The sequence below is a fragment of the Cricetulus griseus genome, chromosome 8 (assembly GCF_003668045.3).
Source record: "Cricetulus griseus strain 17A/GY chromosome 8, alternate assembly CriGri-PICRH-1.0, whole genome shotgun sequence".
Lineage (NCBI taxonomy): Eukaryota > Metazoa > Chordata > Mammalia > Rodentia > Cricetidae > Cricetulus > Cricetulus griseus.
In genome coordinates, this window is record NC_048601.1 from 22,146,276 (window position 1) to 22,173,247 (window position 26,972).

At 45.6% G+C, this 26,972-nt stretch overlaps 2 protein-coding genes across 5 annotated transcripts in view; one reads left to right on the forward strand and one right to left on the reverse strand.

Moving 5' to 3' along the window:
• Positions 1–1,767: 1,767 nt before the first annotated feature.
• Positions 1,768–6,020, forward strand: Nanog (Nanog homeobox). Of its 2 annotated transcripts, none has more exons than XM_027428781.1 (4): positions 1,768–1,927; positions 3,525–3,793; positions 5,151–5,237; positions 5,565–6,020. In XM_027428781.1, exons 1-4 carry the CDS (start codon positions 1,768–1,770, stop codon positions 6,018–6,020), a joined length of 972 nt encoding a protein of 323 aa, XP_027284582.1. The 2 variants fall into 2 exon arrangements, with proteins under 2 accessions (XP_027284582.1, XP_027284583.1); XM_027428782.1 differs by having other exon boundaries at positions 5,568–6,020.
• Positions 6,021–22,198: 16,178 nt separating this feature from the next.
• The window catches only part of LOC100770570 (solute carrier family 2, facilitated glucose transporter member 3), a 58,664-nt gene continuing 53,890 nt past the window's right edge, over positions 22,199–26,972 (reverse strand). For all 3 annotated transcript variants that reach the window (XM_035448848.1, XM_027428799.2, XM_035448849.1), the window contains exons 9-11: positions 26,704–26,805; positions 25,741–25,944; positions 22,199–24,416 (exon numbers count right to left, since the gene is read on the reverse strand). In XM_035448848.1, the coding sequence (XP_035304739.1) occupies positions 24,216–24,416; positions 25,741–25,944; positions 26,704–26,805 (507 nt within the window). In that variant the 3' untranslated portion in view covers positions 22,199–24,215. The remainder of the gene's footprint in view (positions 24,417–25,740; positions 25,945–26,703; positions 26,806–26,972) is intronic.

The window sequence follows — 26,972 nt, forward strand, 5'->3', positions numbered from 1 at the left end:
TAAATCTGATGGCCAGGAGGGAAGAAGGTACAATTACAAAGTCATTCCCCATCTTCTTCCAGTTGTGTGTAGACAGAGGGCAACCAGCCACTTTAGTTTACGTCTAGTAGTGTCCAAATAAATGGCTGCTTTTAATTTTATCATGTTGCTCACCAGATTAACGTTTAAAAAAAATCTCAAAACAAAATCATTCAAACTTAGTGTTTTGTAGCACAAAATTCTCAGCTAATACCCATTGTGGTAGATAGTCTTGACATGATAGATGTTATGAAAGTACAGCATTTTCTCATGTATAACTCCTAAAACAGCAGGTCAGTCCCTCACTATTTACATACAGAGAGAAACAGACAACAAGCTAGGCTAGAACTCTACTCATTCACTTGTAACAGTGAGCATGGCCACGCTAGGCAATCCTTGAACTTGAAATGGAATAAGGGAGATGAGGAGCTCAGGGCCAGCATGAGCCAGCCTGGGCTACGTGAGACTCTGTCTCAAAGAAACAGCCAAAGCTGTTGGGCGTTGGTGGCACACGCCTTTAGTCCCAGCACTCGGGAGGCAGAGGCAGGCGGATCCCTGTGAGTTCGAGGCCAGCCCGCTCTCCAGAGCGAGTGCCAGGATAGGCTCCAAAGCTACACAGAGAAAGCCTGTCTCGGAAAAACCAAAACAAACAAAACAAAACAAAAAACCAAATTTAAAATAAAATAAATTTCTTATTTCTGTTGCTTAAGAGGCTGAGGCAGGAGGATTGCAGTAAGTCTCAGTGAGAATTTGCCTCAAAACAAAACCCCCCAAATTAATATAAAAATTCCTCAAGCAGCCCAGGTGGTGGTGGCATAGAGGCAGGCAGATCTCAGTGAGTTTGAGATCATGCTGGTCTAAATATTGAATTCAGGTTACCCAAGGCTAGTAAGACCCTGTCTCAAAATCAAAACGAACTTTGACATGTTAAAGACACAGACTTGCTTACTAAAGGGCCCAAGTGTCTTAGCAGGCCTCAAGTCCTTCCTTCAGACTTTTGCAAAAACAAGGCATTTGGGGGTAGAAAGACTTGCCTGCCTTCCCAAACTGAAAACCAGGAAAGAACTAAGGTAGGACCTGAAAAAGAGCTCTCTGCTTAAACAGAGACTTCCACAGCAAGCTCTGAGTGTTTTATTGTGCCCGTTGGGGGAATGGAAGAGGACACAACCCCACTTGAGACATTCAGAGTTTGGAGGTGCAGCCATGGTTTCACCTGAAACTCGGTAAAGGCACAAATAAGAAGCCAAATTTTTTGTGTTTCCAGATTAGGTGGCTTCCATCCTTTCCCTTCCCGCCTCGGTCTAGGTCACTCTGCAGCTTCTTTAGCATTACAATGCGCTTGGTGGGCCTGGCAGGTGGGATTAACTGAATTCACAAGGATGGTGGGGCGTGGGTGCTGGGGTGGTGGGCAGGAGAATGGGGGGTGGGTGGCGGTAGGGTGGAGGAGTGGAGGGGGAGGAGCAAGCTAGGAAACTAGATTTAGCGCCTTGAACAAGGCCTGGGGCTGAGCTGGTCTCTCTGTTACTGAGAAGACTGAGGCTCCATTCTGTCCTCTTGATTATTTGCATCTGGGCGTATTCATTTTTTATTTCTAAGATCTTTCCCCCAGACACTGAGGTTTTTTTTTTTTTTTTTTTTTTTTTTTTTGAGTCTTAGCCTTTTTGTTGTTCTTGTTGTTAAAACCTTTTTTTTTTTTTTTTTAAATTCCCTGATCCTTTTTTATTTTGCCTCGACTGACTTATGACTGACATGAGTGTGGATCTCCCTGGTCCCCATAGTCTTCCTTGTTATGGTGAAGCAGAAGCACCAAATTTTGGTGACTCATCACCACTGCCTGAAGTTCATGGTCCTGAGGAAAATTATTCTTGCTTACAAGTGTCTGCCACTGAGCTGCTCCGAGAAGAGACAGGTAAGAAATTCAATCCCTGAAGAACCGCATTAATTAGGGTAAGAGAAGGAAGAAACGGGATGAGGGGCTATCGCCTGTTTATGAATTATAGTCCATAAGCAGGTGTTATTACCAGCCTTCCAGATAACCCTCTTTTGAGGTTTTACTGGTGACGCCTCTGTTACCTTCTAGCCTCCCGCTGTAGTAGAGTCCGGGGACACAGAATCGGGCAATTAGAGGCTGTTGTGATGTGAATTTGAGAACCTAATGTTTCAGGCTCTTTGGAGACACATTTGTTACAGTAAACGAGGTGACAGTAAGCTGGGCATCCAGGTGTCCTGGGTGGTGTTCTCAGCCGCTGGGAGACCTAACTCCCCAATTCGGGGTGTCGAGTCCCCAATTTTCAGTGAGGTTCTACTGTTAGTCTGCAGTTTTACCCAAATGGCTTCTTTCTCCCGAAAGAAGCGATTGGCTTTTCTCTCAACCTTTAGGAATGTGGTCGTCACTGATCAGCCTTCCACTGGTGAGCGTGCCTCCTAAACCCCAAGGCAGTGTTCCCTTAGTTTACATAGGATAGTTTCTAGACTAGCTGCAGGGGCCAAGGCCTGAAATTCATTTGACTGCACAGACTCAGCTCACTGCTGCTGCTAACTTGTGTGTGTGTGTGTGTGTGTGTGTGTGTGTGTGTGTGTGTGTGTGTAATGCATGCCACAGCAGCAGCACACTGTGTTTGCTGTTTATCTCAGTGCAGTGTCACCTCTTTTCCAAGCTTTGGTTTTAGATTTTGTGATTTTTGATGTGGCCAAGTGCTGGCTTGGGAATGAGCGGTAAATGTCTCTGACTACTTTTGTACCAGCAGAACAGACCGAAGTATGTATATATATATGTGTGTGTGTGTGTGTGTGTTTGTGTGTGTGTGTGTGTGTGTGTGTGTGTGTGTAGAGGTATATATATATATTTTTTAATGTTGCGGGGCTATGCATTGTTAATGGCAGGTGATTCATTTAATCCTGGAAGGTTCCTTAGATAACACTATAATGGACTTCTTTATGACATTTTCATTCATATATGTTTGCTGTTGCATGACTGGGCCAGGGCTGACTCAGTGGTAGAGCATGAAATATCCCAACAGAGTTTGACTCCCAGTACCAAGCAAAAAACTAGGGGAGATAAAAGGCCCCAAAACCTGATGCCTGGGGTTATAAAACCAGGAGGTAGAAGTAGGGAGTGCAGTGATAGGTGCTAGGCTGTCTGTGCTAAGCGCTTCTGCTATCTATTTAAAGGTTTATTCATTTTATGTGCATTGGTGTTTTGCCTGGGTGTGTGTCTGCATGAGGGTGTCAGATCCTCTGCATCTGGAGTTACAGACAGGTGTGCGCCACCATGTGGGTGCTGGGAATTGAACCCTCTTCCCCTGGAAGAGCAGTCAGTGGTTTTTTTTTTTTTTTTTTTTTTTTGTCTTTCAAGACAGGGTTTCTTTGGCTTTGGAGGCTGTCCTAGAAGTAGCTCTTGTAGACCAGGCTGGTCTCGAACTCACAGAGATCCGCCTGCCTTTGCCACCAATGCCCAGCTTGGTTGACAATGTTTTATTAACAAATTATCTGCTTATTCCCAACAGCCTCTCCTTGCCCTTCCTCTGTGGACCTATCTCTTCAGGACAGCCCTGATTCTTCTACCAGTTCCAAAGTAAAGCTCCCTGGGCCTGAGTCTGCAGAGGGCACTGAGAAGAAGGGAGAGGACAAGGCCCATGTGAAGAGGCAGAAAATCCGAACTGTGTTCTCTGACACCCAGCTGTGTGCACTGAGGGACAGATTTCAGAGGCAAAAGTACCTCAGCCTCCAGCAGATGCAAGAACTCTCTGCCATTCTGAACCTTAGCTATAAGCAGGTAGGGTTTTCTTTGCTGCTGTAATACATAGCAAAATGGGGCTGGTTTGCCAATGAATGGAGTTAACATCTAGACGCCTCTCTGAGGTCTATTCTTTCTCATGTTAAACATCACACAACTATGCTTAGTTCATGTGACTTAGACTTTGTCCACTTTAGTCCTATCACTTTATCTTTTTTATTTTTTTTTCACTTTATTTTCTACTTCATACATACACACACACACACACACACACACACACACACACACACACCCTGACTCCCAAGTCACAGTCTCACTATGTAGCCCCAACTGGTCCGGAACTTAATGTATAGATCAAACTGGCTGTATACTCACAGATATCTGCCTGCCTTTGCCTCAGCCTGCCTGGTGCTCAGACTAAAGCTGTTCTCACCACACCCAACATTTTATTTTATTTTGAACCAGGCATGATGGCATATCTCAGCATTTGGGAAACAGATGGGAGAATAAGGAGTTCAATCCATCTATACAGAGTTCAAGGCCTCCTGGGGCTACATTTAATGTTGATTTAAAGAAACGAGGAGCTCTCTTCAGCATCACACACTACAATTAGGACAATGTAGAGAAGACCAAGCTAGCCTCTGAGTATGGGTGACACAATCTGGAGAGATGCATGTTTGAGAGAGACCCAGTTTCTTGGCCAAGGTGGTGGCGCACACCTTTAATCCCAGGACTTGGGAGGCAGAGGCAGGCTGATCTCTTGAGTTTGAGGCCAGCCTGGTCTACGGAGCTACCTGTCTCTGAAAAAATAAAGAAAACACACACACACACACACACACACACACACACACACACACACACCATGCCCTTAATCCCAGCACTCAAGGATGCAGAGGCAGGCAGATCTAACACAGAAAAAAGTGGGGTTTATGTAGATGCCTTGTATAGCATATGTAAGGCCCTGGGATCTAGTACTATTTCCTCCTCAGTCCCCCCTCAAAAAAGGCAAACAACTTGAAATCTGTCCTCAGATCTCCACGTGTCCCCTTCTATGCTTATAATAATAAACAACATTTTTTAAAAATGTGTGAAGCAGGGCTCATCTGCATGCCTACTTTATGCATATGGATGTTTTGCTTGCATGCATGTCTGGGTATCCTTTGTGTGTGTGTGTGTGTATGTATGCATGTGTGTGTATGCATGCATGCATGCATGCGCACATGCGTGCAGTGCTCCTAGGAAGCCAGAAGAGGGCATCAGGTCCTTGGGACTGGAGTTACAGACAGGTGTGCGCTGCCATGTGGGTGCTGGGAATTGAACCTGCATCCTCTGGAAGAGCAGCCAGGGCTCTTGTCTACGTGTCTTAATTTTTAAAAATTCCTGTCACTCTCTGCAGGTTAAGACCTGGTTCCAAAACCAAAGAATGAAATGTAAGCGATGGCAGAAAAACCAGTGGACAAAGACAAACAGCAATGTGACTCAGGTAAAGGCTCACTTTACAAGCTTTACTTTTTTGCCCCCATCTTACTTTATGTGTGCCTGAGTTCCCTGGATGAGTACAGTGGCTCTGAAGCCACTGTGTCCATCAGTCCCGCTGCCAGCGCTCTTAACCTCTGAGCCATCTCTCCAGCCCCCGATCTTATCTATTTATTTTGAGACAGTGTCTCATGTACTCAGTCAGGATCCTCCTGCCGTGTTAGGAGTGCTGGGATTAGAGAGGCGTGTGCCTCCATGGTGATATTTTTCCCATTTCTTCAGCTTATGGCTTTAGATTTCTGTTTTCACTCATTGAGTTAACCAACTCTTTCAGAAGGACTCTGCGTTTGTGGAGTATTCCAGCTTCCATTCTGGCTATCTACAGGGCTTTCTGAACACATCTGAAAGTCTTCCGATGTGGGGCAGCCAGACTTGGACTAACACTTGGAGCAACCAGACCTGGACCAACACAACATGGAGCAAGCAGGCTTGGAGCAACGAGACCTGGACTAACCCAGCTTGGAGCAACCAGGCCTGGACCAATCCAACTTGGAGCAACCAGGCCTGGACCAACCAATCCTGGTGTTCTCAAGCCTGCAACAGTCAGGCTTGGAACACTCCCTTTTTGGGGGAGGATTCTCTGCAGCCTTACATGCAGTGCCAGCAAAACCTCCTTGCCAGTGATGTGGAGGCCAGTTTGGAAGCCGCTGGGGAAGGCCATACATATTTTAGCACCCCTCAAGGCTTGGAATTATTCCTCAACTACTCTGTTAATACACCAGGGGAATAAAGTCAGGCCAGCGGCTGGATTTCTTCCTTCTTTCAAAGATATTTGGTTTTCCAAGACAGGGTTTCTCTGTGTACCCTTGGCTGTCCTATGTAGATGAGGCTGGCCTCAAACTTTGGGATCTCTCTGCCACCACACTGGCTTCATTCAAAGAGTTTTATATTTTTATTCTTTTGGTGCCAGAGAGGAAATCTAGGACCTTTTCAAGACAGGGTTTCTCTATGTAGCTTTGTAGTCCAGGCTGGCCTGGAACTTACACAAATCCAGCTGGATTTGTGCTGGAGGTTAATCCAAGGACTTTGAAGGCACTGAATTATACCCCCCCAACACACACGCACACACTTATCCTGGCTTGCCTTTTCCTTAAAAACTTGGGTCTCGGATTTGAGGGGTTTAACTGAAGTCTGAGTATTGTGGGAAATTACCAATACGGAGTCAGGTAGAAATATAAGGGTATTTAATAGGGAAAAGCCTTACTTACAGAGCGACCCAGCCAGCTGGCTTGGTAGAGGTCTGTACAGCAAGAAGCAAAGAGAAATCGCAAATACATCACTCTGACCACACCCTCACAAACGTGGTCAGGCACACCTGTAGCCAGCCCCTAAGAAGGCGTGGCTACAGCTTTCCCTAGATCTGAGGAAGGAGATTTTAATAATAACTTGCCCTGTTACACAAATAGGCTGTCAATAGCTATGGATTCAGTATGTTTGGGTATCTTTTTATTTTATTTTATTTTTATTTCTACACTTTTATTTCTCGTTTGGGTATCTTTAGGATGCAGAATCTAAAAGTGTGAAAAGTATAAAGATTTGGTTCATATGTGGTGGTCACTCTAGAGGACGAGGGAAAAGGATCATGAGTTTGAGGCTAGCCCAGAGCACTGTAAGTCAAGACTAGCCTAGACTATAGGCAAATAGTAATAAATAGTAACAAAATAAAACCAAAGCTTTGATTGAAGGAGGACATCCATTTTTGGCAATTAGGAGACTTTACCTGTTAAGTGCCTTTGGTTTCACCATGAGTACTGCTGTGTTAATATCTGTAGAAAGATGTTTCTATTTGACTACTATAATAAGCCAATACCTGTTTGACTAAAATAAAACACCAACTTTACCCTTAGTGGTCTCATCTGTCTTGCTTTCACCTAGTGTCAACATACTTTTGTTGGTATTTGAGGCAGGGTATCATGTAACTCAGGCTGGCCTTAAATCTACTGTGTTGCCAACACTTGAGGCTGATTGGGAGAACCAAAAGTTTAAGGCCAACTAGAGCTGCTAGGGTTTTTCTTTAAAACAAGCAAGAAACCTAGCATGTGACTTGGTGCCCACGAGTGGATACAGTGATGCCAATCAAGGCTATATAGTGAGACAGACCCTGTCACAAAAAGCCACAGCACTGGTGAGATGGCCCAATATGGAAACCCTGTTGCCAAGTCTGACAATCCTCATTCCATCCCCTGAACCCACACTCTATAAGAGGAAGAACCAACTCTTGTGAACTGTTCTCTGCTCTCACCTGTGCACACTATACACCACAAACACTAAATAGATATAAGCTAGCCAAACCAACAGCTAGGGAAGACAGAAGGTTAGCCAGTGGAATTTTGCCCAGTACTGATTATTAAACTTGTGGCTGACTGCTCCTCTTAGAAATCCTACCCTGAGCTGGACGATGGTGGCGCATGCCTTTAGTCCCAGCACTAGGTAGGAAGACGCAGGTGGATCTCTGTGAGTTCGAGACCAGCCTGGTCTACAAGAGCTAATTCCAGGACAGCCTCCAAAGCCACAGAAAAACACTGTCTCGAAAAACCAAAAAAAAAAAAGAAAAACGAAAAAAACAGAAATCTTACCCTGGCAGAAAGTGCCATGCTGGGATAGCCTTTTAATTGTTTGTGTGTGTGTGTGTGTGCTAAAACAATGGATTTTGTCTGTGCACTACCGGTACACTTACCCTCACAGTCCCCCCCTCCCTGCCCTGCTGCTTCCCTTCCCCAAGCATCCCTCTTCGGCTTCCGTTCATGTCTCTTACATTGTGTGCACACAGACTGCTCACACTAAATTATGCTCGAGAGTCTGAGGTAAGTATGGCTTATTCCACTTGGTTCTAATTATGTCTGTTTCTCTAGAAACAACTGTGATGGCATTTTTTGTTTGTTTTGAAACAGGGTCTCAGTATGCAGCCCTGGCTGTCCTGGAACTCACCATGTAAACCAGGCTGGCCTCATATCCAGAAAGATCTCCCTGCGCCTGCGCCTGAGCCTGCCCCTGCTCAAGGCTAGGATTAATAGCTTGTGCCACCATGCCCGGAAGTAATTGCTTTCTTGATACCTTAAAAATGCATTATTTGTAGCTTAACAAAACTCCAGTGGAGGCTGGAGAAATGGTTGGGAGGTTGACAGCACTGGCTTCCCTGACAGGGCCCAGATTCAATCCTCACACTCACATGGCATCACAGCCAGTCGCCAATAACTTCAGTTCCAGAACATCTGGCTTCTGCAGTCTACTGACATATATACAGACATACATGCAGGTTAAATATGCATATGCATAGAAAAATATGCATTTTGTGTATACCACATTTTCTTATCCATTTGTGAATGAACTCGGGCTTTTTCTGTATCTTGGTTTTTGGAAGTAGTATGGCAATAGACATGGATATAAGATTGTCATTGGTACGCTGGCCTAGAGTCCTTCAAGTGTGTGCCTAGAACTACAGGCATGCACCGTTAGGCTTCTCCAAATTTAGGTATCTCCTACAGAACCGTGCTGGTTTTTCTTACATTATTGATGGCTGCTTGTCTGCTTTTAGCTGGGCTCTGATATAACTAAGTGACATTGGGGATAGGAGATTTTTTAAAATATTTATTTACATATTTTATGGATATGAGTGCTCTGTCTTCATGCACACCAGAAAAAGGCATCAGATCCCATTACAGATGGTTGTTGTGAGTCACCATGTAGGTTGCTGGGAATTGAACTCAAGACCTCTGGAAGAACAGCCAAGTGCTCTTAACCACTGAGCCATCTCTGTAGCCCAAAGAACAAGAGATTCTAAGTCTTGAAAACAGCGTTTGTTTTACCTTTATTCTTATGAAGACTGTCAGATACAGGTAGGCCTGTCCCTTTCCTAAAAGGTATCAAGCAAAATGAATTTTTTTTTTTTTATGTGGATGAAAGTTTTGTCTGCAGGTAGTATGTGTATACATCCCTTGCATGCCTGGTGCCTGTGAGATGAGCTGAGGATGTAGGATCCCCTGGATCTAGAGTCTGGAATGGCTGTAGATACTGGGAACAGAACCTGGGTCCTCTACAAGAATACTTTCTTGGCCCCAGGAATTTGTGGGGAAGGTGTTACAGTTGGGGGATTGTACCACAATTTTTGGAATGGCATGGTAACCGGAGCAGGAGGCCAGCAGGTCATGTTCCGTCCACAGTCAGGAACTGGGGAGCAATGAATGAGAAATGGATGTTTTTTCCAGGCAGTGGTGGCACACACCTTTATCCCAGCACTCCGGAGGCAGAGACAGGCAGATCTCTGTGAGTTCAAGGCCAGCCTGGGCCACAGAGTGAGTTCCAGGACAGCCAAGGCTACACAGAGAAATCCTGTCTTGAAAACCAAAACAAAAAAGAAATGAATGTTTCAAAACAAAAAAATGTTCTTTTTTTAACCACAGGTTTGGGTATGGTTATGTGCCCTGAGGTGGCCAGAGGCAGTAGATCCTCTGAAGATGAAGTTACAGGTGGTTGCGAGTCAACTGACCGGGCTGCTGGGAATGGAACTCCAGTTCTCTGAGTCAGGGGAGTGTTTTTTATTCCCTTCAAATAGGAATTGACAAGGGAGCCCCTGACAGCATACCCAGTGCTTCAGGGAGAGCCACAGGAACCACAGAGTCTCCACATCCCTTGTTTTGTGTAAACTGGGGATTAAATCCGGGGCTTCCTGATTCTAGCCAAGGCTCTTCCATGGGCTTCACCCCCTACCTGCTTGTGGGATGTCAAGTGTTATTACAGGTAAAGAGACTGAAGGAATGTGTGCTTTCAGAAGTGAGTTTGTAAGGGTGAGTTTGGGGGAGAATAACCAAGAAAGATTTAAATCTATTGAAAAGGTAAGTTCAGCTGGTGTAGTTTCGTGTAAACATTCAATTTTGCTGTGAGCGAAGAAGGAATTTAGTGGGACTAATTATAGACGGCCTAGTCCTTGGTCAGTCTTAACAGATTTAGCTAAAACATGGCACAGAAAAAATATGGAAGAAGCAAGAGACACCACAAGTAAATAGCCTTGCCTGTCAGTCATAACATCCGCTTCTCATGACCACTCACCAGGGTGCCCAGGCCACCCCAGAGCACTGCAAGTAGGTTCCATAGCTGTTACTCAGCTAAGGAGAGGCCTGTCTGGGCAATCAGAAATATAGGGGCCTGGAGAGTTGGCTCAGTGGTTAAGAACACTGGGTGCTCTTCCTAGAGATCTTGAGTTCAATTCCCAGCAACTACTTGGTGGCTCACAACCATCCATAGTGGGATCTGAGCACTCATATACAGAAATAAATAAATTTTAAAAAGAAGAAGAAATATTGTCCCTCACTGTGCCACAGAGGGCACATTCATAAAGGCTAGGGCATATCCTTCTGCAAAGCCCAGATTAATTACAGCTAAGATTCTCAGCCTTCATCTTCTATCCTTGTTTTTAGTTCTTGTGACCGTTGGCCTCAATGGAGATGACTGGTGTCTCAGAGATGGGCCCTTGCCATCCATCCAACAGGGGCCACCTCACTTCAAGTCTTTACGGTTAGTTGATTTAATGGGATTCTAGCATTTGTGTCTGTGTGGTTGTGGGGATCAAATCCAAGGCTCCACCCCTTATCTACACTCTCAGTCCTTGGTGTGAGAATCTTGATTATCTTTGCTTCTACCTTTTTCAGGGTGAAGAGATCACACCTACCACCCAGGAGTGGGAATGGTTTCAGGGGCCTCCCCAGCTGCAGCTTTCCTGGCCTTTTTGCTTTAGCTTCTCACCAAGGGACCTATTCAAATGCCTCAGTCAACTGATTCCTGAGTTCCAAGCTGTCACGGGACCCCCAGCTGACTTCTTTATTTAACAAATTCTCTTTTTCTCCTGCTTGGGCCCGTCTCCCTCCTCTGTCTGGCAGCTGTCTGCCTTCTCTTTGTAGTTCACCACCAGGACCTGTTTTCTCCCCTTATCCCTGAGTTTTCTGAAGATTCAGGGTTTATTCACAGCAGAATTAATCTTTTTTTCCTTTACCCTAAGAAGCCAGCTCTTGAGAGTCACTGAGCAAGCAAGGCCTGTGCTTCTGAGCTTGCACTCCTACTGTCCGGTTCCAAAGACTCAGGCGAATTCAATCCAGCATGCTTGCTCCCTCGGGTTCAGAGGAGATGACAAAGCTGCAAAATCAGGGTGGATTTAAGTTTTACCCTGACATAAACTGGAGGTTGCACCCTCTTTACTTTCGGAGGAGATATGGAGAAAACAAACATTTCTTTCTTCCCTTCTTTTGCTTCCTTTCTTTTCTTCGCCCCCCCTCCGCCTCCCCCCCCCGCCCCCCAGACAGGGTTTCTGGAGCTTTGCAGGCTGTCCTGCAACTCTATCTGTAGACCAGGCTGGGACTAAAGGCATGCACCTCCGAAGGAGTTTCTAAGGAAAGAAGGCTGGGGGAAGACAGGCTGGACCGAGGATTAGTTTTCACTTTCATAGCATGTTAGTGTGTACTCTCAGTGAGCCTATGGTCAAAAAGAAAAAATAAGGGGTGGGGGTGGAAGGAAAATCCTTAAGTTAAATTCACAGCTTCCTAATTTTGAGGTGACCTCTTCAAGCTTTTTTTTTTTTTTTAAAGATTTATTTATTTATTATGTAGACAACATTCTGCCTCCATATATGGCTTCAGGCCAGAAGAGGGAACCAGATCTCATTACAGACGGTTGTGAGCCACCATGTGATTGCTGGGAATTGAACTCAGGACCTCTGGAAGAGCAGTTGGTGCTCTTAACCTTTGAGCCATCTCTCCAGCCCCCCTTTCAAGCTTTTTTTTTTTTAAGATTTTATTTATTTATTATGTACACAACATTCTGCTTCCATGTATATCTGCACACCAGAAGAGGGCACCAGATCTCATAACGGATGGTTGGGAGCCACCATGTGGTTGCTGGGAATTGAACTCAGACCTCTGGAAGAGCAGTTGGTGCTCTTAACCTCTGAGCCATCTCTCCAGCCCCCTTTTCAAGCTTTCAAGGTGATTTTTTTGTTGTTTTTTTTTTTGGTTTTTTGAGACAGGGTTTCTCTGTGTAGCTTTGGAGCCTATCCTGGCACTTGCTCTGGAGACCAGGCTAGCCTCGAACTCACAGAGACTGCCTCTGCCTCCCAAGTGCTGGGATTAAAGGCATGCTCCACCAATGGCCAGCTTAAGGTGACTTTTTTTTTTTTTTAAGGATTTTATTTATTTATTATGTATACAGTCTTTTGCCTGCACACCAGCAGGGGGCACCAGATCTCATTCAAGGTGGTTGTGAGCTACCATGTGGTTGCTGGGAATTGAACTCAGGACCTCTGGAAGAACAGTCAGTGCTCTTAACCTCTGAGCCATCTCTCCAGCCCCCTTAAGGTGACTTTTTATACACAGTGAATTAAAACTAAAATTAGATTGTTTAGGGGCTGCTCTTGCAGAGGAGTGAGTTCAGTTCCCAGCACCAGGGCAGGTGGCTTCCCAACTGCTAGTACTCCAGCTCCAGGGGATGCCCTGCCTCTGGCTTGCTTAGGTGCTCGGGGACACGAGCACACACACACACACACACACACACACACACACACACACACACACACACACTTGCTAAGTAAAATAAATCTAAAAAGAAAACTGCCCACAAAAAAAGAATGTTCGTAAAGACAGCATCAGGGCTTTGAGTGTCTGCCTTTGCAGCTCACTAGCTGCTTCTGTTTTCCTAATCGTCTCTGTGTCTATCACTAAAAACGCACGCGTGCGTGCGTGCGTGCTTGCGGTGTGGTGGGGAGTAGGGGGTAGCACCAGAGTAAAAGAGCAGTTGTATCTTAGTTTTCTATAATATTTTATGGCTTTTGTTATTGTTTTAAACTGAGAACAACAACAACAAATCTTAATCTTTGTGCAGACACAGTAGCAGCATCTGTAGCCCCTGGGCTAGGGAGGCAGAAGCAGATGGAGGGTGGTCAGTGAGTTCAAGGCCTACTTGCTCTTTACGGTGAGTTTCAGACTAACCGGGGCTGCTCACTGAGACCCTGCTCCAGAAAGAACAACAAACTCCAAAGACTGGGCCTACAGGATGTGTCGGTGGGCTGAGGTGGGCTGAGGAGCTTGATACAACCCAAGTCTGATTCAGGCTCTCAGATCCACACAGTTGCCCTCTGATCTCCAGATAGGCAGTGGCATGCAACCCTTTCCTACTCCCCCATACATATGCCATCATAATAACCCTACAACCACAGCAACCCCCTCTCCCCCCCTTATTTCTGCCCCACTCAGCTGCCAAATTTCCACTTTTCTCCTAGTTATTTTCTTAGCCTTTGACTGTCCTGGCATTCACAGTGTAGATTAAGCTGGCCTCAGACTGCTTCTGCTTCCCTCTGCACACGCTTCTGATCCCAGCACTCAGGAGGCAGAGGCAGGTGGACTCTGTGACTTCGAGGTCAGGCTGGTCTATACAGTGAGTTTCAGGACAGCCAGGGATTTTACAGAGAGAAAACATCAGCAGGGAATGCAAAAGCAGCAAGCACCCTTTAACTGTCGAGCCATCTTCAGTCAGCACCTGACAATTCCTAACGTAACATTTGCCTTGCTCAGAATGTTGCTGTATATATAACAATATTCTAACTGTTTTACTTCTAAGGGATGTGGGTGCATCTCAGAGACTTTCTCTCTCTCTGTTTTTTGTTTTGAGACAGAGTTTCTCTACATAGCCTTGGTTTTCCTGGAACCCACTATGTAGTCTAGGCAGGCCGTGAACTCACAGAGATCCTCCTGCCTCTGCCTCCCGAGTGCCCAGATTCTTTGTAAGCCCACACTCAAGCTCTCAGTGAATTTCTTTCTCTTAACCCACATGCATACGCTTATATTAAAATATCATGCTATTGCTGGGGGGATGCCTTTAATCCCAGCACTTGAGAGGTAGAGGCGGGAGAATCTCTATGAATTTCAGGCCAGCCTGGGCTCCATAGTAAGACCTTGTCTCAAAACAAATAACAATAAAATATCATCACTAAATGCCAATATACTTCAAAAAACTTATGGGGTTCATTATATTGCCTTGACTGGTCCTTTATTTCTGAACTCAAAGAGCTTCTGACTCAACCCTCAACGCAGTAGCCAAGACTACAGGCGTCAGCTGCTGTCCTTGCCTTCCAGGAACACTTTCAAATGTGAAAACATCTTTAAGTCCCTATTGCAGCATTGGGTCTGGTGCCCAGAGCCTCACACATGCTCCCTCCCCTCCTAAATTACCCCTTGGGCAGAGCCGCTTAAGTCATTGGAGCATTACAACTCCCCCTACTGGTTTCGCTGATGCATTGGGCTCAACAATCTCCCCACTGTTCCCCAGCTATAACTTTATGGCTATAACAGGGTGAACACCACCACAGTCCTCAATCACGTGTGTTTCCAGGTGGGAATCTGTGGCAAAGGTGGGTTAGATGTATGTAGATACATATACTTGATGAACTAAGAGACGTTCTCTTAGTCAAATAGAAGCCTCAAAAGAGGAAAAAAGGAATAAAACATTAACAGAGGGGGGAAAAAACTATTTTTAACCAGGAGTTCAGGCCTTTAATCCCAGCACTTGGGAAGCAGCACTCCAGTTGAAGAGGGAGGCAGAGCTCTGTGAGTTCAAGGCCAGCCTGGGTTAAGTTCTAGGGATGCCTCCTGACCCAGTGTTAGTTTTATTTAATTACACAAATGCAAACACGGGGTTCACAGTGAAATCAAATATCCCCCAACAGAGGCCAGCATGAGCTATGTGAAGATGTGTCTGAAAATATTAAAACTAAAATGGGTATGTGTGTGAGCGGGTGGTGTGTGTGTGTGAGGGGTGGGGTGTGTGTGTGTGAGGAGGTGGGGTGTGTGTGAGGGGGTGGGGTGGATGTGTGGTGGGGTGTGTGTGTGGAGTGAGTATGTGTTGGTGTATATGAGGCATGGCTGGCTTCCTGTGCAGCCCAGGACCTCTCACCACTCCCTCCTTGGCCTGCTGAGCACTGTGACAACCAGCTGAGATCCTCCAAATGCCTGTTATCTGTAGTAACTGCCCATGCATTACTGGGAAGAAAGTATTGACTTCAAAATATTATTTTTGTTTCTTTGTTTTTCAAGATAGAGTTTCTCTATATAGCCCTGGCTTTCCTGGAACTCACTATCAGGTTGGTCTCAAACTCACAGAGATCCTTCTGCCTCTGCCTCCTGAGTGCTGGGATTAAAAGTGTGCCACCATATCCAGCTGTCAAAATATTATTTTATCAAATTCTTTTAATTCTATGAATGTCTAGTTTGTGAATTCTGAAGTTATTTTGGAGTGAAGTTAATTAATAGACATTGGGTGTCCCTTGTGGAATAACATTGTCAATTAATTCTTTAAAAACACAAATTATTTTATCGCGATATTGTTCATCTTTCTTTTTTTTCTTTTCTATTTCAATTTGTGGCTCTGAAAATTCGCTATGCAGCCCCAGGCTGTCCTTGAACTCAGGACAGTCCCATTGCTCAGTTTCCTACGTGCTAGTGTTACAGGTATCAGCTGCCAGCCCATCCATTTTTTCCTTTTCTTGCCCCTGCCTCACTTATGTCTTGCCTGCTTAATTTATTTATCTATCTATTTTTTATCTATTATCGCAGGTCATGGTGCTTAATTCCAGCACTTAGAAGACAGAAGCTGGGAAGTCTCTGACATCCATCCAGGGCTACATATCTCCAAAACTTTTTTTTTCTCTCTTTCTTTCTTTCTTTCTTTGTTCCTTCCTTCCTTCCTTTGTTCCTTCCTTCCTTTCTTTCTCTCTCTTTCTTTCTTTTTTTTTTTTTGTGTGTGTGTGTGTGTTTTTTTTTTTTTCAAGACAGGGTTTCTCTGTGGCTTTGGAGGCTGTCCTGGAACTAGCTCTTGTAGACCAGGCTGGTCTCGAACTCACAGAAATCGGCCTACCTCTGCCTCCCTGAGTGCTGGGATTAAAGGTGTGTGCCACCACCGCCCAGCCCTTTTCTTTTCTATTTATTTATTTATTTATTTATTTTTGTTGGGAGATGGACATGTATGTCACAGTGGCAATGCCTGTGGAGGACAGAGGAGAACTCAGAGCAGGAATTGGCTTTGTCCTTCCACCATAGGCATCCCAAAAGAATTTAGGTCATCAACCTCTGTGACAAACACCTTTACCCACTGAGCCATCTCAATAACTGATTTTTTTTTTTTTTTTTTAGATTTATTTTATGTATATAGTGCTCTACCTGCATGTACACCTGCCTGCCAGAAGAGGGCATCAGATCCCCCTATAGATGGCTGTGAGCCACCATGTGGTTGCTGGGAATTGAACTCAGGACCGCTGGGAGAGCTGCCAATGCTCCTACTCACTGAGCTACCTCTCCAGCCACCCCACACCCCTCCCTTTTTCTTTGAGAGAGTCTCATACAGCCTAAACTAACCTCAAAGACATCCTTTCACCCAGTCCTCCTGCCTCCACCTCTGTGATACTGGGATTACAGGTATGCCTCATGTAGGTGTGACCCCGCTTTTGCTAAGTATATGGCATTTGGTGTCCATCCATTCATCCTATTTTGTACCCAAACTATCAACTTTTCAACCATGTCACATCCATTACCAAAGCTGCTCTCTTAAAGTCACTAATGAGCCAGACATGGTGACTGGTCCTGTATGACTCTAAGGCCATCTGGGAGGAGAGGGAGGCAGAAGAATCAAGGGTTCTGAGCATCTTTTGTTATGTGTCTAGTTTGAGGCCATCTTGTGACACACAAAATACACACAGACATACACACATACACACACACACACACACACAGGGAAGGAGAGGGTGAAGAAAACAGAGAATAATCATTAATGAAATAAAATCTCACATTATCTCCCAGTTGTTGAGTCTGAAGACAAATCTTGTCTTTTCACTATGAGGAAATAAGTCAATCCATAATGAAAATAATTCTAGTCACACATTAAGGTAAGACCTCAAAAGCCAGGTGTGGTGGCTCACTCCGTTAATCCCTGCACTCAGAGGCAAAGACAGGCTGATCTCTGTGAGTTCCAGGCCAGCCTGGTCAACAGAGTGAGCTTCAGGGCAGCCAGGGATGTTACACAAAGAAACCCTGTCTCAAAAAAACAAAAAAGAAAAGCTGGGGGGGGGGGGCTGGAGAGATGGCTCAGAGGTTAAGAGCACTGGCTGCTCTTCCAGAGGTCCTGAGTTCAATTCCCAGCACCACATGGTGGCTCACAACCATCTATAATGAGATCTGGTGCCCTCTTCTGGCATGCAGGCATACATGCAGGCAGAACACTATACATGATAAATAAATAAATCTTTAAAAAAAAAAAAAAAAAAAAAAAACAAAGAAAAGAAAAAAGCTCAGTTTAGGTCGTTAAGATGGCTCAGCAGGTAAAAACACTGCCAAGCCTGAAGACTTGAGGTTTCTCTCTGGGACAAACAGGGTGAGAATCAATTCTTGCAAGTTATCCTCCAAACTTCACAAGGGCTTCACCCATACTTCCTCAAAACCTCTCCAAATAAAGTATAGGGGCCTGGGGAGATGATTCAGCAGTTAAGAGCCCTGGCTGCTCTTCCAGAGGACCCAGGTTCAGTTCCCAGCACCCAGATAAAGGTTCAAACTTACCTGGAACTCCAATCCCAGGGGTATTCCAATCTGTCACTCTCTTATGGCCTCCTCAGATGCCAGCCATACAAGTGGTAATAGAATAATATACAATAAAATAACAATTTAAAAAGCCAGACTTAGTGGTGAGTTCTTGCAATCCTAACTCCAAAGGTCTCTGAAGCTTTCTGGCCAGACAGCCTAAGACTAACTTGTGAGCCACAGAGAGTGAGAGACCCTGTCTAAAAAAGAAGGAAGGAGGAGGAGAAGGAGGAGGAGAAGGAGGAGGAGGAGGAGGAGAAGGAGGAGGAGGAAGAAAGAAAAAGAAAAAAAAGAAGGAGAAGGAGAAGAAGAAGAAGAAGAAGAAGAAGAAGAAGAAGAAGAAGAAGAAGAAGAAGAAGAAGAAGAAGAAGAAGAAGAAGAAAGTAAATAAAAAATTTTGATTTTGGTTTTTTGTTTGTGTCTCGGTGTATCACTGGCTGTTCTAGAACTCACTCTGTAGACCAGGCTGGCCTCGAACTCACAGATTCGCCTGCCTCTGCCTCCCGAGTGCTGGGATTAAAGGCGTGCGCCACCCCCTCTCCCCACCCAGTTGACTTTATTTTTAGTGAGACATGTGGTGCCTTGAACTTCCAGCAATCATCCAGTTTTTGCCTTCCAAGTGCTAGGACTACAGTCATGTGCCACCAAAATACAGCCTCCTTTTCTGGAAATGACAACACCTTTCCCAACACAGCTCAAGCCTGGAGCTTTCTTAGCATCTGTGTTAGAGGCAAATAGCTTAGAACAAAGAATTTCTGGGTTGGAGAGATGGTTTAGTGGTTAAGAGCAATGACTGCTCTTCCAGAGGTCCTGAGTTCAATTCCCAGCAACCACATGGTGGCTCACAACCATCTGTAATGAGATCTGGTGCCCTCTTCTGGCATGCAGCTGTATATTCAGGAAGAACAGAACACTGTGTACATAATAAGTATTAACAAAAGAAGAGGAGGAGGAGGGGGAAGAGGAGGAGGAGGAGGAGGAGGAGGAGGATCCATTCATCTTGGCTCAGGGTTTAAGAAGATTCAGTCTACGGTTAGCTAGCCCAGTACTCTGGGTCTGAGTTTTTGGGAGGGAGTGACAGACTTAAGCAGAGAGAGAAGGTGGGGGAGGGCACAAGATAGATCCTTCTAGGACATCCCCTGTGACCTACTTTGTATTTTCTAAGGTTTATCTATGTAGGGCTGGGGAGATGTATTGGCTATTCAGAGCACTTGTCTCTCTTCCACAGGGCCCGAGTCTGGTTCCCAGCATCCACCTGAAGGTTTGCAGCCACCTCAGGCAGTTCAAGGATCCGATACCTCTGCAGGCACCAAACACATATGGTGAACATACATAAATGTAGGTGAAACACACATAACATAAATCTTTTTTAAAATTATGTATTTTTAGCCAGGCATTGGTGGCGCACGCCTTTAATCTCAGCACTCGGGAGGCAGAGGCAGGAGGATCTCTATGAGTTCCAGGCCTGCCTGGTCTACAAGAGCTAATTCCAGGACAGCCTCCAAAGCCACAGAGAAACCCTGTCTCGAGAAACCGGGAGAAAAAAAAAATCAGTCTACTTTCACTTCATTTTGTGTGTTTGTGTGTCTGTGTGTGTGTGTGTGTGTGTGTGTTTCAATGTGTTTCAAGACAGGGTTTCTCTGTGGCTTTGGAGGCTGTCCTGGAACTAGCTCTTGTAGACCAGGCTGGTCTCTGTTTGTTCACTGTTATTTATTTAGAGGCAGGGTCTTTAGCTCAGGCTGAACTCACTCACTTTTCAATCCTTATAGCCTGAATACATGTGGAAAGGAAGGTCTGTGGATGTTCTCCAGTTTCCAAACATGCACAAACACAAAGATTTAAAAATGTGTACATTTAGTAAACTATTTTGTGAGGCCGGGCGTTGGTGGCGCACGCCTTTAATCCCAGCACTCGGGAGGCAGAGGCAGGCGGATCTCTGTGAGTTCGAGACCAGCCTGGTCTACAAGAGCTAGTTCCAGGATAGGCTCCAAAGCCACAGAGAAACCCTGTCTCGAAAAAACAAAAAACAAAAAAACAAAACAACAACAACAAAAAAATTCACTGTTGATGTGGTTGGTGCTGGATCAACCCTCGCACATGCTAGGCAAGCACTCTACCAAGCTGCTCCCCTAGACCTTGATTCATTGTTCACTGTTATGTCCTCTCCTGCCACATGATTCAGAACTCGCAGAATAGGGAGAAACCATATCGGTGGGTTTTGTTCTTGATTTGTGCTGTAACTTGGATTTTTCTTGACCTAAATTTGGTACCCACTATGGTGTTGTTGAGGTGGCAGAATAGTAAGTTAGACCTAGGAGACCGGTCTCATTTGGGTACAATCCTCCTCCCCCCTCCCCTCCCTCCCTCCTCTTTCCTTTTCTGTTTTTGAGGCAGGGTATCACTGTGAAGCCAAAATGGCCAGGCTACTATATAGCCCAGACTAGTCTCAAATTTGCCCCACTCCCCCTGCTTCACCCCTTTCTGGTAGCAACAGTCTATAGTTACAGCTACTCAGGAAGCTGAGGCAGGATCCAAGTTCAAGGCCAGTGTAGTGAGACCTGTATCAAAATAAAAAGGAAGGTGTGGGATGTCAATTCTTTCCTATTACCCTCAAAAAAAGAAAACTAACTATGCGTGGGGTAACAGCGCCCTGAGTAAATGCACCCTCTGGGTCCATGTTTTCAATAATAAAGATCTGATAGGAAACTAGGCTTGGCAGTCATACCTGTAATCCCTACTCACTCATGGAAGGCAGGGGTAGGAGGATAAGGAATTCAACGTCATTTAGTTACTTCTCAAATTCCAGGCCCGCATGAGCTACAGAAACCCTATCTTGAACAGGTTTTGAGAATGAATAAAGGCAGTGTAACAAAGACTATAGGACAATGATTCCTTGGCCCTGGTAGTGGAGTGATGAGTAACTGGAAAGGTTAAGCCTTGGAATATAACTGCAGGAGGGCTCTATTCATGCTCAGGATTTGCAAGGAGGCAAAGCCCTGTGATAGGTAGACAGCAACTAGGTTCCTGATAGGCAGGGAGGGGTGCGCCATCCTCCCATCCAGAGAACCACAATGTAGGGAATGTTCTGGAAGACAAGTGTGGCGGCACACTCCTGTAATTGCAGCTTGTCCTCCAACATAGTGAATCCCAGACCAGTATGTCCCCAAACAAACAAAAACCCACTGTGGCTTACTGCACTCCTTTAACCCGTGCTGAAAGGGTTTCAGCCCTAACAGATGAAGGTGTGCAGCAACAGGTACATTAGGTGTGTTTTATATGAACAGGGACAGTAAACAAATGGCAAACAAAGCAAAAAGGCAGTGACTCTGCCCTGGTGGGGAGTACAATACACTGAAGGCTGACTGGGAACTAGCTGACGGTCAACTGACCTCTGAAAATGCATAGGATGAATTTCATAAAGACTGGGAAGAGGGGGCTGGAGAGATGGTTCAGTGGTTAAGAGCATTGTCTGCTCTTCCAGAGGTCCTGGGTTCAATTCCCAGCAACCACATGGTGGCTCACAACCATCCGTTATGAGATCTGGTGCCCTCTTCTGGTGTGCAGATATACATGGAAACAGAATGTTGTATACATAATAAAATCTTAAAAAAAAAAGACTGGGAAGAGAACCATTGAGCAAAATGGGGGGAGAACCAAGAACAGTATGGAAAGGCCTCTTCAGTTAACCCATGTAGGAAGAACTGCTATCTTTTTTTCATGGCAGGGTTTCTGTTACAGCTTTGGCTGTCCTAGAACTCACTCTAGTCTTGGCTGACCTTGATCTACCTGCTGGGGCCAAAGGCGTGCACCACCACTGCCTGGCTTGGAAGTACTGATAATTTTTCTTGGTTTCTTTTTTTTTCTTTTGTTTTTGGAGACAGGGTTTTCTCTGTGTAGCTTTGGAGCCTATCCTGGCACTCGCTCTGGAGACCAGGCTGGCCTCGAACTCAGAGACCCGCCTGCCTCTGCCTCCCAAGTGCTGGGATCAAAGGCATGCGCCACCAAAGCCTAGCACAGAACTATTCTTCTTAATCAGTGGTTTGTGTTTGGCCTCAAACTGGCTGTGAACTGGAGTGTCACCTTTACTCATGTTCACCCTGGCTCCGCCTCCAGAGCATAGGTATTATAAGTATACCCTGCCATACTTGGCGTGCGCAGTGGTGGATGAATCCAGGCTGTTATGCACAGAAGACAACACTCTACCCATTATCTATATTCCTAGCGGCACAGCCAGGATTTTAAAAGATCGCTAATAAAAGTCCAACGAAAATGAACAAAAGGGGGAAAAAAAAGCTATGACATGCCATACATTCAGAATCTTTATTTCAAAACAGAAACTACAGTAACATTAATAGAAAGTATATATGGAAGTATTCACAACCTGGCCATTGACAATGGGAAGATTCCACCCAGCGTTACTGCCAACTCACTGAAGAAAAGAGGTAAGTTAGAGATACCTTTCCCAGCAAAGGCCCTCTTCATAGCTTTGTGAGTTTTTATCCCAAGTCTCAATGACCACAGGGAGTAATGAACAGGGGTACTGAAACACTGTTAATATATGCAAGGTTTTGCCTAAAAAGTCTGGAATGTGTAAGCACCAAGAGGGACAGAGGGATCCAGTGACCGATGGAAGGGGGGGAGGGCCACCAGAGCCATCTCCCATTTATGAACCAAGTGGAGAAGGAGGGGATGGGTTGTTGAGGGATCCGTGACCTATGGCAGGTGGGAATCCTGGCATTCCCCCCAACATACAACCTCCTAGTCCCTTCAAAGAAATCCTCCCTCTCCCCACAGCTGGGTCTTCAGGAGTTCTGACCTCACAGCTGGAGTGAGGCTGAGCCTTGCATCCCAAACTTCAAGGAAGCACCCCTCTCCAACAAGGACAGGGAGCCAGGTGAGTGAGATCTAGTCCAGGTGCAAACCCCACCCGGCAGAGGCACTGCTGCTCACGTACAGAGATGAGTGTTCATAGATTCTAGCAAAAAGAAAGCTACAGGAACAAAGGAAACAAGTTCTTAACAGCCAGAGCAAAGTGCCAGTGCACATACATTCATATCCTCAAGTGTGGGCCACACTGCACAATTATGCACACTGTCTCTAATGTGTTTAGCAGAGTCAAGGCCCCTCGGGCACTTAGCACAGTATCACAGGAACACGGCCACACGGGTAGCCTGAGAGTGTAACAGACATAGACGAGCATGCCATGACCGCAGAGCAACAAAGTATTCAAACAAGGTAATTAATAATCAGGAAAAAACCCTCTCCTGGAGCTGAGGTAACAAAGTCCAAGTTAGCTATGAATCCCTTTAAATCAAAATAAAACAAAATCAACACACAAAATCTCCTTAAGAAACAAAATTGAAATAAGAAATGCCTATAGAGAGCTACTGCATGGCTCGCTCACCAGTTAGGTAGTGGGGGTGACTGAAGGAAAAGAAAACAGGAAGTTCATCAGGACAGGAACAAGGTGTTTGGCCCAGGGGAAGGAGAAAAGTGTTCTACAAGCCCTTCTGCCTTCTCTGGACTCCATGCAAAATAAAAGGCCACCAACACCACTAACTACAAAGCCCATCTTTGTAACAAGCATAGATTTCAAGTAACCCTACATAAAAACTATAATCTTAAAAGGCCCACAGAAAGCTGTGAGCCTTTCCCTACAGGCACTCGCTCTTCTGGGAAAACCCCTGAAGAGTCTTTGTCTAGAACAGAGGCAGCTCACATGTCCACCAGCAATGTCTGTTCTCCATTCATGTTGCACCATCACCCTCCAGCACCAACCCTTCTTTCCTCTCTTCCCTCCCTCCGACCAAATTTCCTTACTCTTTCATTATTTGGTAAAATTACACTTAAAAAAATAAATATTTATGCAATAAAACCTGAAGATAAAATAAATAAAACTCAAGTTACTTTAGCTGTGCAGAGCTGTAACAAGTGAGGAGGGCTCTCATTTAATCCCCAGTGGCCCCAACACTAGGTGTGAAGGTCTGTTTGTTTCCTGGCAAGCTGAGGTTGGGGGGACAGGGGCTGCACCCCACTCCTACTCCCTAGGCAAAGGGGATCCTAGAACTAAGAGGAACTGCAGCCACTCTCTCCTGACATGAAGGTAGATTCCCTCAAGAAATAGCCCCAAGAAATGAAAACAGCTAACAAGCCATTGGTGATCCGGCTAACCCCAGCATTGGGTGCTGCCGAGTGTTCATGGAGTGTGTGGGGCGACAAAGGATCAATAGCAGCGCCCAGAGCAGTCCTGGTTCATCCTGATGAGGTCTCCCCGCTTTGGGGAGGTTGCTTTCCATGGTGGAGGGAGGTGAAGGAGGTCCGCCTCAGGCATTGCCAGGGGTATCCTTGACAGGCTGCATGCTGTTCAACTCCACACCAGAGGTTTTCGCAGCCTGCCCCTCGAAGGCCCGGGTAATGTCTTCGAAAGTCCTGCCTTTGGTCTCAGGGACTTTGAAGAAGGTGAAGATTAAGAAGATAGTGAGGAAAGCAGCAAAGATGATAAAAACGTAGGCTCCCAAGTAGTCCTAGGAAATGGGAGAAGAAGGTTGGTCATAAGCACGTGACTGTCTCATCTTTTTTTTTCTTGAGACAGGGTTTCTCTGTGGCTTTGGAGGCTGTCCTGGAACTAGCTCTTATAGACCAGGCTGGTCTCAAACTCAGAGATCCGCCTGCCTCTGCCTCCCGAGTGCTGGGACTAAAGGCGTGCGCCACCAACGCCCAGTGACTGTCTCATCTTTGTGGGGCCTTAAGCTACAACACTTCCATATTGAATGCAAGGCTAGGCTAGGTCACTTCACTTAAGATGCTGCCATGTTTCTCTGCAATTCTTGGTGTCATTCTTTTTTTATTGTCACTCAAACTAGCTTCTTCCAGACACCTTGAGAATTCTATTTTGTTTCTGACTTGTGAGACAGGGCCTTACTTTGCAGCTCTGGCTGGCCTAGAAATCACTCTGTAGACCAGGCTGAACTTGATCTGCTTGCTTCTGCCTCCCCCATAAAATAATAAATCATACCGGGCGTTGGTGGCTCACACCTTTAATCCCAGCACTCAGGAGGCAGAAACAGGTGGATCTCTGTGAATTCGAGACCAGCCTGGTCTCCAGAGCGAGTGCCAGGATAGGCTCCAAAGCTACACAGAGAAACCCTGTCTCCAAAAAAAACAAATAAGTAAATAATTAAAAACAAAAGAGAGTGCTACTAGGCCTGGCTGTTCTGAGGGTTTGATCTTAAGACATCAGCCAGGTGGTGGTGGCATACACCTTTAATGCCAGCACTGGGGGGGGGGGGGGGGGGGAGGCAGGTGGATCTCTGTGAGTTCAAGACCAGCTTGGTCTATTGAGCAAGTTCAGGACAGGCTCCTATACTACAGAGAAACCTTGTCTTGAAAAAATAAAAACAAAAGACATCTGACCACAAGGTTTTTAAAATCCAGGCTTCTAGAAAAAGCTGTGAGAATAGGAAATGCATATGCAACCAATCGGAACTGGTCATCCTTCAAACTACAGAGCCTTTATTTAGGAGTATCCAGTTATCAATACTGACTGAAATGATGATTTTAATATGGGGCCAGGAAGTTTATGAGCTTGGTACCGTCCTTCTGTTCCTAAGCAGAACTATTCCAGTTTTGCCCTCACTGTAGCCTAGGCTGGCCTCAAGTGCTGGGATTGCAGACACAAACCACATTGCCTGGTTCCATCCTTCACTTCTCTTGTTGCCTTATGGGAAATCTGGCTTAAAGTTCTTGACACACAATCTCCTACTAAGTGTCTCCTACTAAGGTGCATCTTGGTGTTAGCTTAGTCTGGTTTGTTTGTGATAGACCATGTTTGCTTTTAAATTTACTTACTGCAGCCGAGGGGAAGAGCATCCCAACCAAGAAGTTGGAGGTCCAGTTAGAACAGCCAGCCACTGCCATGGCAGCTGGGCGGGGACCCTGGCTAAAGAGTTCAGCCACAATAAACCAGGGAATGGGGCCCGGTCCAATCTCAAAGAAGGCCACATAGACCAAGATAGCCACAATACAGACAAAGCTCATGGCTTCATACTTATCCTGTAAGAGAAGGAAACAAAGTCCTGTTAAAAAGGCACCATGGCACAGGTTCCATGTTTGGACGTGTTGTACAAAGTGGTCACTCAACTTGGGAGTCAGAAACCCTAGTGCTGCCGAATCCAGGCCACTCCATCCCACCCATCTCATTTTGTAACAAGATCAGTTAGTTCATCACCTATGAAATGGAACTACATGACGACGATTTTGGGGTTTTTTTTTTTGGTTTTTTGAGACAGGTTTTCTCTGTGGCTTTGGAGGCTGTCCACACTAGCCTTGAATTTAGAGATTCACCTGCCTCTGCCTCCTAAATGCTGGGATTAATGGCGTGTGCCACCACACCTTGTGGAGGACCTCCTGCCTTTGCTAAGATTGGGATTCCAGGTGTGAACTACCAATGTCTGGCCTCCAAGGTGACTTTCAGGAGTTATACCAGATTGGGTCTGCACGATGGCTCAGAGGGTAAAGGGGCTTGCCATCAAACCCGAGGACCCAACTCCGGTTCCCCACAACCACACAAGGGAAATGTAATTGGAGGATTAGGAATTCAGGGCCTACCTCGGCAACAACAGACCTTTCCTGAGACAATGCATCTTACAAGCCCTGTTACAGGCACACAAGCTCTGAAGGTACACCTTTGATAATAAAACTTCTGGGCAGCTCAAATTTGACTTCATTGATGACCTGGAAGGCCAACACCTCAGCCCCTGTCACTGAGGGCCAACGACAGCACATCCCTTCCACCGCTCAAAGAGCACTCACCTTCAGTAACAGAGAGACCGTCATGAAGATGGAACAAACAGCCATGCCTCCCAGGCCTATCATGTGCAGGGTTCGCCTTCCTGCCTTCTCCACCAGGAACAGCTAGAAGACAAAGCATTTCCAATTTCACAAACGCTGCCTAAAGGATTCTACCGCCTGACCCCATGTCTACCATCCTCCTTCCCATACTTCCCCTTTCCCGTCCGTTCCAGTTGCTGGGATTCTTTTTCTCAAGGGAATTAAAAAATGGTTTAACTAAATGTAGGATG

Coding starts and splice junctions, on each gene's coding strand:
- Nanog (XM_027428781.1), top strand. CDS start 1,768: ATGAGTGTGGATCTCCCTGGTCCCCATAGTCTTCCTTGTTATGGTGAA. Junction 3,794..5,150: donor TGAACCTTAGCTATAAGCAG/GTAGGGTTTTCT, acceptor CACTCTCTGCAG/GTTAAGACCTGGTTCCAAAA. Junction 5,238..5,564: donor CAAACAGCAATGTGACTCAG/GTAAAGGCTCAC, acceptor CAACTCTTTCAG/AAGGACTCTGCGTTTGTGGA.